The 12,984-nt window shown below is 36.6% G+C and overlaps 1 protein-coding gene across 5 annotated transcripts in view; it reads right to left on the bottom strand.

The window, feature by feature from the left end:
* GFM2 (GTP dependent ribosome recycling factor mitochondrial 2) overlaps positions 1–12,984 on the bottom strand; it is a 46,974-nt gene that overhangs the window by 23,435 nt on the left and 10,555 nt on the right. For 3 of the 5 annotated variants that reach the window (XM_008991935.5, XM_003732329.6, XM_002744862.6), the window contains exons 6-8: positions 4,660–4,785; positions 3,396–3,484; positions 138–226 (exon numbers count right to left, since the gene is read on the bottom strand). In XM_008991935.5, coding sequence (XP_008990183.3) covers positions 138–226; positions 3,396–3,484; positions 4,660–4,753 — 272 coding nt within the window. In that variant the 5' untranslated portion in view covers positions 4,754–4,785. Of the gene's footprint in view, positions 1–137; positions 227–3,395; positions 3,485–4,659; positions 4,786–5,874; positions 5,997–12,984 lie in introns of all 5 variants that reach the window. The other 2 variants (XM_035291406.3, XM_078365340.1) reach the window with 2 other exon arrangements.

Raw genomic sequence — 12,984 nt, 5'->3', positions numbered from 1 at the left:
ATCCTATAATACAACAGGAAAAAAACAGCTATTTCTAAATTTAAGTTATAGTTCATTAAAGGCTCAAATTGTAGATTCACTCTGATAAGCCAATGAAACACATTTTAAATACCTTTACTGAAACACATTTTAAATACCTTGCTCCAGTTTTGTCCATCTTGTTTAAAAAACAGATTCGAGGTATTTTGTGTTTATCAGCTTGCCTCCATACTGTGAGAGTCTGGGCCTAAAGCAAAGATTAGTTAAAAAATACACATTGTACAAAAGTAACTATGTTACTAGACCTGGAATGAAGAGATCCAAAAATCTACTGTCACATGGAATTGGGCCCTATTCTAGCAGAGAATTAGTGCCACTGCACTTATATTTCTAGGGTCACTCTTTTGCTATCAAGGTAACACAGCTGGAAATGTGATGAAGTGTGAAGGAGAGAGTCCTTAAAACCACTTGAGAATACTCTGGGTGAACTAGGTGGCCTCAAAGGGAATTAACACCTAGGAGGCACTGAGAATCATGGAAAGTGAACTTAATTGAGAATCAGGAGACCTACTTTTTGTCTGATTTCACTTTCACTGTAAAGGTCATATAACACTGAATTCAGTTAACATCAGGTTGCTGAATTATTTTTGCCCTAATTATTTCAGACACTTGTTTTCAGGTAAAAGAAACTTAGGAGTATTTATATAAAACACTATAAAAACGCTCTTATGATTTTAAAAAGTACATAGTTTACTGTGAATATTTAGGTAAACTAAAGAACTTCTAAGGGAGAAAAGTTACAGTTCTCACTTTTCTTCCATTTGGCTTCTTTTAATTTCATTTTTTGCACATATTAAATATATAGTTTGAGTCTATTATAATATCTGTGCCTAATAGAGTCTAACAGCCCTGAAACAAAGCATAAAAAGGCTAAAGTGCCAACATGAGTTACAATAGAAGCCAGTTTGTTATTTTTTAGGTAAAATTTATATACAGTAAAATACAGATATTAAGTGTATAGCTCAATAAGGTTTGATAAAAGTCTGTCTGTGTAACTACTACCCCAAGTAGGACACAGAACACTCTTACTCCTGAAATTCTTCTATTCCCTATCTCCTATAAGCAACCTGTCCCAACTTCTGTCACCATGGATTCAGTGTCTTATTCTTGAACCTCATATAAAATAGCATGGCTTCTTTGGCTCAACATGTTTCTAACATTCATCCACATAGTTAGGTATATCAGTTCTTTTTAATTATATAAATGTACCAGTTTGTTTTCCTATCCACCTGTGGACACGCATTTGGACTGTTTCTAGTTTGGAGCTCTTATAAAATTTAGCTGCTATAAAAATTCTGATCATGTCTTTGGTGGACAAATGTCTTCATTCTCTTGGATAAAGATACAGGAGAACTGCTTGAGTATATTGAAACTTTGTAAGAAACTTATGCCAGGTGTGGTAGCTCACAGATGTAATCCCAGCACTTTGAGAGGCCAAGGCAGGTGGATCACTTGAGATCAGTAGTTCAAGACAAGCCAGGCCAACATGATAAAACCCTGTCTCTTCTAAAAATACAAAAATTAGCCAGGTGTGGTGGTGCATGCCTGTAGTCTGAGATACTTGGAAAGCTGAGGCATGAGAATCACTTGAACCCAGGAGACAGAGGTTACAAGGAGCCAAGATTGCGCCACTGCACTCCAGCCTGGGCAACAGAGTGAGACTCTATCTCAAAAAAAAGTAAATAAAATAAACTTCCAAATAGTCTTCCAAAGTAGTTACATTATTTTGCAGCATTTTTTTTTTTTAATTGAGATAGGGTCTCACTCTATTGCCCAGACAGGAGTGCAGTGGTGAGATCAAGGCTCACTGCAGCCTCAACCTCCCTGGGCTCAGGCAATCCTCCCATCTCAGCATCCTGAGTAGCTGGGACTACAGGTGCATGCCACCACATCCAGCTAATATTTTTTTAATTTTGCAGAGTTGGGGTTTTGCTGTGTTGCTCAGGCTGGTCTCTAACTCCTGGGCTGGAGCAAACCAACCTGCCTCTGCCTCCCAAATTGCTGGGATTACAGGCCATAAGCCACAATGCGGGGCCTCTATATTGCCCCGCAATCAATGGTGTGCAAGTCTTATCAATGGTGTGCAAGATTTCTAGTTGTTCCACATCGTCACCAACATTTGCTATCACTCTTTTTAATTATAAGCATTCTTTTGGGTGTGAAATTGAATCTGTAATTTTAATTTGCCTTTTCCTGATGACTAATGAGATTATACCTCTTTCCATTTGCTTACTAGTCATTCATAAGTCTTCTTTTGTGACATGTCCATTCAAGTCTTTTGTCCATTTTTTTCTGGGTTGTTATTATTGACTTATAGTTCTTCATATAGCCTGAACACAAGTCCATGGTTATACATATATACTGTAACTACTTCAGCATTTATTTCCCAAGAACAATCATATTCTTCTATATAACCAATACTATTACTGCATTCAGTAAATTTAATATTTGTATAATACGTTTATCTAATATTATAAATATTTTCTCATAGTCTATGCCTTGTGTTTTTAATTTTTTTGTTGGTTTAATAAACAGCTGTAATTTTTATAGTTCCAGGAATCAACTTTTATGTTTCATGCTTTTTATGTCCTCTAAGAAATTTTTACCTACCTGAAGGCTGTAAAGATATTGTTCTTCTAGAAGCCATATACATATATATATATATATATACACACACACAGACACACACACACACACATAACACTGTGATCCTCTCCAAATTAATTTTTGCGTATGATGAGGTGGGTGTGAGGGGCTGAATATCATAAATTTTCAAAGAACAAAAACATACTGCAAATCACAACAAACAACAAAAAACTCCCACCATCCCACCTGCCAGCTAAAAGGCCATCCATTGTTTAGAACAAGAGCCTTCTGCTTCACAAATTCAGAAACTTCCTATTTAAGCACATTACAATCTTATAAGTAATGCAGTCTGTTTGAATGCTTAAGCGTCAAATTTATATAAAGTTGTAACAACAGAAAGGTGGAACTATCAGGAAATAAAGTGGACCAGAAAGAAACAGAAATAACAATGTATAATCAATCTCACACCATAGTGTCTTCTGCCAGAATCCATGAAACTATGGTAAGCTAACTTGTTAGCTTTAAAGCAAGGTAGAATCTCTGATCCTTCACAGTTCTTGACACCAGATTTCATATTTCTCCTTCTATTATGAAATTTCTGAGATTACATATAGATTACATATCAATATTAAATTCTGATTTCCTTTTACCATTATTTGATTTACATGAACTTACCAAATAGATGGTTATAGTTAACTAAATCTGATATATTCTACTTTTTAAAAAAATCATGCTGTTCTACTTCATTTTACTTTGGCAATACTTTTTACCTCGACACCAGCAGAGGCATCAAATACAGCCACTGCACCATCCAATACTCTTAGGCAGCGCTCAACCTCCAAGGTAAAGTCCACATGACCTAAGAAAAATATAAGACATACAATACCTAAAATCTTTTTAACAAAACAAACAAAACTATTACATGATCCAGCGATCGCACTACGTATATATATATGTACACCTAGGAGTGAGATTTCAATACTTTGAGTGGGTTGTGTGTGACACACACTTTGGGCATGTGTGTGTGTATACACACGTATATATATACACACACACACACATATATATACACACATATACACTATATATATATATATACACACACACACATATACCCAAAGTATTGAAAGCAGAGTCTCGAAGACCTACTTGCATACCCATATTCATGGCAGCACTACTCACAAGAGACAAAAGGTGGAAACAACCCAAATGTCCACTGATGTATGAATTTAAAAAAAAGTAATACATACATACAGTAGAATACTATACAGAAAAAAAAAGGAAATATTGTAGCATATTGTCACACGCTACAATATGGGAAAATTTGAGGGCTTTATGCTAAGTGAAATAAGCCAATCGCAAGATGACAAATACTGTATGATTCCACTTACAAGAGGCATCTAAGCTAATCAAATTCATAGGTATACAAAGAAGATGGTGGTTAGCAAGGGTGGAGAAAGGGGACAAAAGAGAATTGTTGTCCAATTAATATAGTTTCATTTCTGCAAGATAAAAAAAGTTCTAGGCCAGGTGTGGTGGCTCACGCTTTTAATCCCCGCAATTTGGGAGATCACGGTGGGCAGATCATGAGGTCAGGAGTACGAGACCAGCCTGGCCAACACAGTGAAACCCCGTCTCTACTAAAAATATAAAAATTAGCTGGGTGTGATAGCGGGCACCCAAGTAGCTGTAATCCCAGCTGCTTGGGAGGCTGTGGCAGAAGAATCACTTGAACCCAGGAGGCAGAGGTTGCAGTGAGTCAAGATTGTGCCATTGCATTCCAGCCTGGATGACAGAGCTAGACTCTGCTGCCAAAAAAAAAAAAAAAAAAAAAAAAAAGTTCCGGACATCTGTTTCACAGCAATATGATGATTATACTTAAAACTACTGAACTATACACTTAAAAATGGTTTAGATGGTAAATTTTGTAACATGTTTTTTTTTTTACCACAATCAAAAGCAAAACAAAAACCCCACGCAAACAAAAAACTCCAAACGATGCAGCATCTCTGTATTACTGGAATAGTACCATACCTGGTGTATCAATTAGATTGACTCTATACCCCTTCCAATCAAATGTAACAGCAGCTGACTGAATAGTAATGCCTCTTTCTCTCTCTTGGGCCATGAAATCTGTCACTGTGTCTCCATCATCAACATCTAGCCAGGAAGAAGATGATACAGTTTAGTCTTAATAGTAAGTGTATTTTATTCTTGCTCAATATCTACCTGAGACATTTTAATCTGCCCTAAGAGAAATTGTTCCATAGGTTTAATAGAACCTTTACTCTTTCACTAAGTAAATCTTCACGGTAGAAAAAGTTTTTCAACTAGATTAGTAATTTTGCCATAAAAGTAATTTTTCACCAACTAAAATGAAAATCTTTTAAGTTTACTGAACCATATACTTCTTTCATTTTTTACATACCTTAACTATCACTACACCCTTTTTATCTGATATCCTTACCTCCTGATCCTTTGATAGAAGGCAAAGTGGGATAGTGAAAGAACACAGACAGACCTAGCTTTAAATCCCAACTTTACCACTTAGCACTCAATGATCCTGAGCAAACTACTTAGTTTGTAAAATAAGGCTAGTAAAGCCATCCTTGCTGGGTAGTTATAAAGATGAAATGAGACATTATATAAAGTACCTAGTCAAGCAGATGATAAATGGGAGCCACATGGAATGAGGTAGAGAAAAAAATCATCCAATAGTAAATTGTCCTTTACAAACCCATCTCATTACTAAACTTTCCAAAGAGAAGGGATTTATTTGTACAAATGCAAGTAGTCTTACACAACTTCTACAGTATAAACTCACAAAAAAACACTGTCCTGAACTTAGCCAGGTCCAGTGGCTCATGCCTATAATCCCAGCACTTTGGGAGGCCGAAAAGGGCAGATCATGAGGTCAGGAGATCAAGACCATGTTGGCTAACATGGTGAAACCCTGCCTCTACTAAGAATACAAAAATTAGCTAGGCATGATGGCACGTGCCTGTAGTCCCAGCTACTCGGGAGGCTCAGGCAGGAGAATTGCTTGAACCTAGGAGGCAGAGGTTGCAGTGAGCCAAGATCATGCCACTGTACTCCAGTCTGGGCAACAGAGCAAGACTCCATCTAAAAAAAAAAAAAAAAAAAACACAACTATCCTGAACTTTATAAGAAAAATTCACTGAAATTATTCTGTACTAAAATTCTGCAGCTGAATTATGTATATTATTCTAATAACCTGATGGTGGGTACCTGTAATTCCAGCTACTTGGGAGGCTGAGGCAGGAGAAATGCTTGAACCCAGGAGGCAGAGGTTGCAGTGAACCAAGATTGTGCCACTGCACGTCAGCCTGGATAACAAAGTGAGATTCCATCTCAAAAAAAAAGAAGAAACAACTTCAGTGCTCAAAAACAAGGCTTTCAAATTAAAGGATAATTTGTATAGGATAATTTACTATTGGATGAATTTTTTTCTCTACTTCATTCCATGTGGCTACCATTTATCCTCTGCTAGAAAAGGTACTTTATATAATGTCTCATTTCATCTTTATAACAACCCAGCAAGGATGGCTTTACTGGCCTTATTTTACAAACTAGGTTAAGCAGTTTGCTCACTGAACCACTAAATTTATAGACAGTAAAAGAAATAAAAAGTGGTTGATCTTTACCATTATCATGGCCTTATACCACCATTTATTTCAGCATTAATTAAATAAACCACTAAAATGGTAGCTACTTGCCCCATATATGCGTATGTGTGCATGTGTGTATAAATATGTATACACACATATAACTTAAGCACCAGAGGAGGAAATAGCAAGAAAAATGTATTTGACAGCAACTCAAATACAACTCTATGTTAACATCTATAATTGTATTAGTGTCAGTTATTCCCAACATCGCTGTCTAAGAAAATAATATCATTAAGGATACGAAGACCAAACAATTGTAAGTTCCAAACAAGACAATAAGTTTTAAAAACACTTACACAGCAATAAGATTTTTCACAATTATAAAGATGGCTTTATTTCACATTATCTTTATGATTATTCATATGACTAACAAAGTCAACCTTGGATCAACAAGTTCTACAACAGTCTGGATAGTTTTAGGCTATGGTCCTAACTAGAAAAAACTTAAAAAGATAGCCTGTATAAAAACGTAAAGATTCACTGCAGTTTGACTCTCAGGAAGCCCCATCCTTAGGGGAAAGGGGAGAGCCCTACCTACATCAAGGGAACACCCCATGAAACAAAAGAATCTGAACAGTAGCCCTTAAGTGCCAGATCCTCACTCTGACATAGTCTACCCAAATAAGAAGGAACCAGAAAAACAATTCTGGTAACATAACAAAACAAGACTCTTTAATCCCCTCAAAAATCATACTAGCTCAACCAGCAATGAATCAAACCAAGACAAGAATCTCCGAATTGCCAGAAAAAGAATTCAGAAGGTCAATTATTAAGTTGCTCAAGGAGGCACCAGAGAAAGGTGAATACCAACTTTAAAAATTTTTTAAAGATTACAGTATATGAACAGAACAATCTCCAGAGAAATAGACAGCATAAATAATCACAACTTCTGGAAATGAAAAACCTATTTAGATAAATGCAAAATTCACTGGAAAGTCTGACCAATAGAATTAAGCAAGTAGAAGAAACAACTTCAAAGGCTCGGCGTGGTGGCTCATGCTTGTAATCCTTGCCCTTTGGGAGGCTGAGGTGGGCGGATCACCTGAGGTCAGGAGTTCAAGATCAGCCTAGCCAACATGGTGAAACCCTGTCTCCTCAAAAATACAAAAATTAGCCAGGCCTGATGGCAGGTGCCTGTAATCCCAGCTACCTGGGAGGTTGAGGCAGGAGAAATGCTTGAACCCAGGAGGCAGAGGTTGCCATGAGCCCAGATTGTGCCACTGCACTTTAGCCTGGATAACAAAGCGAGATTCCGTCTCCAAAAAATAGAAGAAACAACTTAGGCACTCAAAGACAAGGCTTTCAAATTAACCCAACTTGATGAAGACAAAAAAAAAAAGAATTTAAAAAGAAATGAACAAAGCCTCTAAGAAGTTTGAGACTATGTGAAATGACCGAACATAAAAATAACTGGTGTTCCTGAGGAAGAAGAGAAATCTGAAAGTTAGGAAAATGTATTTGAGGGAAAAATCAAGGAAAATTTCCCTGGCCAGAGAGAGATCTAGACATCCAAATATAAGACGTTCAAAGAACACCTGGGAAGTTCATTACAAAAAGATCATCGTTTAGGTACACAGTCATCACATCATCTAAAGTCAAGACAAAGGAAACAATTTTAAGAGCTGTAGGGAAAAAGGATCAGGTAGCCTATAAGGGAAAACCTATCAGATTAACAGCAGATTTCTTAGAAGAAACCCTATAAGCTAGAAGAAATTGGGGTCCTATCTTAGCCTCCTTAAACAAGACAATGATCAGCCAAGAATTATGTATCTGGAGAAACTAAACTTCATAAATGAAGGAAAGATACAGTCTTTTTCAGACAAATGCTGAGAGAATTCACCACTACCAAGCCAGCACTACTAAAAGAAGCTCTAAAGCCTGAAACAAATCTTTAAAATACACCAAAAGAGAACCTCCTAAAAGCATAAATTTCACAGGACCTATAAAACAATAATACAATGAAAAAAAAAAAAAAACACAGGTATTCAGGCAACAAATAGCACAATAGTAACTCACATCTCAATAGTAACGCTGAATGTAAATGACCTAAATGTTCCACTTAAAAGACAGAGAATGGCAGAATGGATAAGAATTCACCAAGTATCTGCTGTCTTCAAGAGACTCACCTAACACTTAAAGACTCACATAAACTTAAGGTTAAGGGTAGAAAAGATATTCCATGCTAATGGACACCAAAAATGAGCAGGAATAGCTGTTCTTGTATCAGACAAAACAAACTTTAAAGCAGCAACAGTTAAAAAAGACAAAGAAGGACATTATATAATGAGAAAAAGACCAGTTCAACAGGAAAATGTCACAATCCTAAATATATATGCCTATAATAAAGCAGCTTCCAAATGTATAAAGCAATTATTACTAGACCTGAGAAATGAGATAGACAGCAACACAATAATAGTGGGGGACTTTAATACTTCACTGACAGCACTAGACAGGTCATCGAGACAGAAAGACAACAAAGAAACAATGGACCGGCCAGGAGCAGTGGCTCACGCATGTAATCCCAGCACTTTGGGAGGCTGAGGCAGGCGGAATATCTGAGGTCAGGAGTTCAAGACCAGCCTGGCCAACATGGTGAAACCCCATCTCTACTAAAAACTACAAAGATTGACCAGGCATGGTGGCAGGCACCTATAATCCCAGCTACTTGGGAGGCCGAGTCAGGAGAGTCACTTGAACCTGGGAGGTATAGGTTGCAGTGAGCCAAGATCACACCATTTCACTCCAGGCTGTGCAACACTGTGAGACTGTGTCTCAAAAAAAAAAAAAAGAAAGAAACAATGGACTTAAACTATATCCTAGAAGAAACAAATTTAAAGAATATTTACAGAACATTCTTCCCAACAACTGAAGAATATATACTCTATTCATCAGCACATAAAACATTCTCTAAGACAGACCACATGACAAGCTACAAAACAAGTCTCAATAAACTTAAGAAAATCAAAATTATATCAAGTACTCTCCCAGACCACAGTGGAATGAAACTGGAAATCAACTCCAAAAAGAACTCTCAAAACTATGCAAATACATGGAAATTAAATAACCTGCTCTTGAATGATCGTTAGGTCAACAATGAAATCAAGGTGGAAATTTAAAAATTATTTGAACTAAACAATAATATGATGTAACCTATCTAAACCTCTGGGTTACAGCAAAAGTGGTCCTAAGAGGAGAGTTCATCGCATCAAATGCCTACATCAAAAAGCCAGAAAGAGCACAGACAGACAATCTAAGGTCTCATCTTAAGGAAGTAGAGAAACAAGAACAAACCAAACCCACACCCAGCAGAAGAAATAACCAAGATCAGTACAGAACTAAATGAAATTAAAACAAACAAAAAATACAAAAGTTAAGTGAAATGAAAAGCTCATTCTTTGAAAAGACAAATAAAATTGATAGACCATTATTAGTGAGATTAACTAAGAAGAGAAAATATCCAAATAAGCTCAATCAGAAACAAAACAGGAGATATTAAAACTGGTATCACAGAAATACAAAAAAATCATTCAAGGCTACTATGAAAATATTTATGCACATAAACTAGCAAACCTAGAGGAGAAGGATAAATATACAACCCTCCTAGATTAAACCAAGAAATAGAAACTCTGAACAGACCAGTAACACAAGAAGAAATAAAAACTCTGAACAGAAAAAAACGAACAGTGAGATCGAAATGGTAATTAAAAAGTTGCCAACAAAAAAAAAGTCCAGGACCAGATGGATTTGCAGCTGAATTCTATCGGACATTCAAAGAATTGGCTCCAATCCTATTGACACTATTCCACAAGATAGAGAAAGAGGGAATCCTCCCTAAATCATTTTATGAAGCCAGTATCACCCTAATACCAAAAGCAGGAAAAGACATAACAATAAAACAGAAACTACAGACCAATATCCCTGATGAACACAGAAGCAAAAATTCTCAGCAAAATACTAGCTAACTGAATCCAACAGCATACCAAAAAGATAATCCACCATGATCAAGTAGGTTTCATACCAGGAATGCAGGGATAATTTAACATCTGCAAGTCAATAAACAGAATTAAAAACAAAAATCACATGATCATCTCAATAGACCCAGAAAAACCATTTGAGAAAATCCAGCATCCCTCTATGATTAAAACCCTCAGCAAAACTGGCACAGAAGGGACATACCTTAAGGTAATGAAAGCCATCTACAACAAACCCACAGCCAACATTATTATACTGAACTGGGAAAAGTTGAAAGCATTTTGAGAACTGGAACAAGACAAGGATGTCCATTCTCACTACTTCTATTCAACATACTTCTGCAAGTCCTAGCCAGAGCAATCAGACAAGAGAAAAAAATAAAGGGCATCCAAATAGGCAAACAGGAAGTGGAAACTGTCACTGTTTGCTGATGATATGAATGTATACCTAGAAATCCTTAAAGACTCATCCAAGAAGCTCCTAAATGAATTCAGCAAAGTTTCAGGATACAAAATTAATGTACACAAATCAGTAGCCCTGCTATACAACAATAGCAACCATGCTGAGAAACAAATCAACAACTCAACCCCTTTTACAATAACTGCAAAAAAAAAAAAGAAAAGAAAATACTTAGGAATATACCTAACAAAGGAGATGAAAGATCTCTACAAGAAAAACTACAAAATACTGTTGAAAGAAATCATAAATCACACACACAAGTAGAAACACATCCCATGCTCACAAATGGGTATAATCAATATTATAAAAATGACCATACTGCCAAAAGCAATCTACAAATTCAATGCAATTCCCATCAAAATAACACCATCATTTTTCACAGAACTAGAAAAAACAATCCTAAAATTCATATGGAACAAAAAAAGAGCCTGTATAGCTAAAGCAAGAATAAGCAAAAAGAACAAATCTGAAGGTATCACATTACCCAACTTTAAACTATACTACAAGGCCACAGTCACCAAAACAGCATAGTACTGGTATAAAAATAGGCAGGGTACCTTATGCCTGTAATCTAAGCACTTTGGGAGGCCGAGGAGGGCAGATCACTTGAGGTAAGGAGTTTGAGACCAGCCTGGCCAACATGGTGAAACCCCATTGCTACTAAAAATAAAATAAAATAGCTGGCTGTGATAGTCAGCACTGTCATCCCAACTACTCAGGAGGCTAAGGCATGAGAATCGCTTGAGCCTGAGAGGCAGAGGCTGCAATGAACTGAGACTGTGCCATTGTACTCCAGTCTGGGCAACAGAGTGAAACTCTGTCTAATAAAGTAAAAATGGCACATAGTTCAATGAAATAGAATAGAGAACCCAGAAATGAAGCCAGATACTTACAGCTAACTGACAAGCAAAAACATAAAGTGGGGGAAAGGACTTCCTAATCAACAAATGGTGCTGGGATAATTGGCTAGCGATGTGTAGAAGAATGAAACGGGATCCTCATCTCTCACTTTATACAAAAATCAATTCAAGATGGATCAAAGACTTAAACCTGAGACCTAAAATCCTTTAAGTTCTAGAAGAGAGCATTGGAATAACCCTGCCAGACACTGGCTTAGGCAAAGACTTCACGACCAAGAACCCAAAAGCAAATTCAACAAAAACAAAGATAAGTAGACAGGACTTAAACTAAAAAGCTTCTGCACAGCAAAAGAAATAATCAGTAGAATAAACAGACAACCCACAGAATGGGAGAAAATCTTTGCAATCTATACATCTGAGAAAGGATTAATATCCAGAATCTACAAGGAACTCACATGAGTAAGAAAAAAAAAATCCCATCAAAAAGTAGACTAAGGACACGAACAGACAATTCTCAAAAGAAGATACATAAATAGCTAACGAGCATATGAAAAAACGCTCAACATCACTAATTATAAGGGAAATGCATATCAAAAGCACAATGTGATATCGTCTTACTCCTGGAAGAACAGCCATAATAAAAAAATTAAAAAAACAAAAAGCAGAAGTTGGTGTGGATGTGAAAAGGGAACACTTTACACTGTTAGTAGGAATGTAAACTAGTATAACCACTGTGCAAAACAGTGTGGAGACTCCTGAAAGAACTAAAAGCAGAACTACCATTTGATCCAGCAATCCCACTATTTGTTATCTACCCAGAGGAAAAGAAGTAATTATACGAACGATACTTGACCACACGTTTACAGCATGACAATGTGCAAAAATATGGAATCAGCCCAAATGCCAGTCAATGAGTGGATAAAGAAAATGTGGTATGTATATGTGTGTACACACACACACACACACACCATGGAATACTACTCAGTCATAAAAAGGAACGAAATAATGGCACTTGCAGTAACCTCGGTGGAACTGGAGACCACTATTCTAAGTGTAGTAACTCAGGAATGGAAAACCAACATCATTTGTTCTCACTCATAAGTGGGAGCTAAGCTATGAGGATGCAAAGGCATTAGAATGATACAATGAACTCTGGGAATTCAGAGGGAAGGGCAGGAGGAGAGTGAGGGATAAAAGACTACACATTGGGTACAGTGTATACTACTTGGGTAATCGCTGCTCCAAAATCTCAGAAATCACCACTAAAGAACTTATTCTTGTAATCAACCACCTTGTTCCCCAAAAACCTATTAAAACAAACAAACAAAAAACCTTAGAAAATTGTTAACCTAGCTGCTTTTTAGAATATAAAGTCTAAG

This window comes from Callithrix jacchus, chromosome 2, assembly GCF_049354715.1.
Source record: "Callithrix jacchus isolate 240 chromosome 2, calJac240_pri, whole genome shotgun sequence".
Lineage (NCBI taxonomy): Eukaryota > Metazoa > Chordata > Mammalia > Primates > Cebidae > Callithrix > Callithrix jacchus.
The sequence above is the reverse complement of the archived record's forward strand: the minus strand, read 5'-3'. Positions and strand labels throughout refer to the sequence as shown.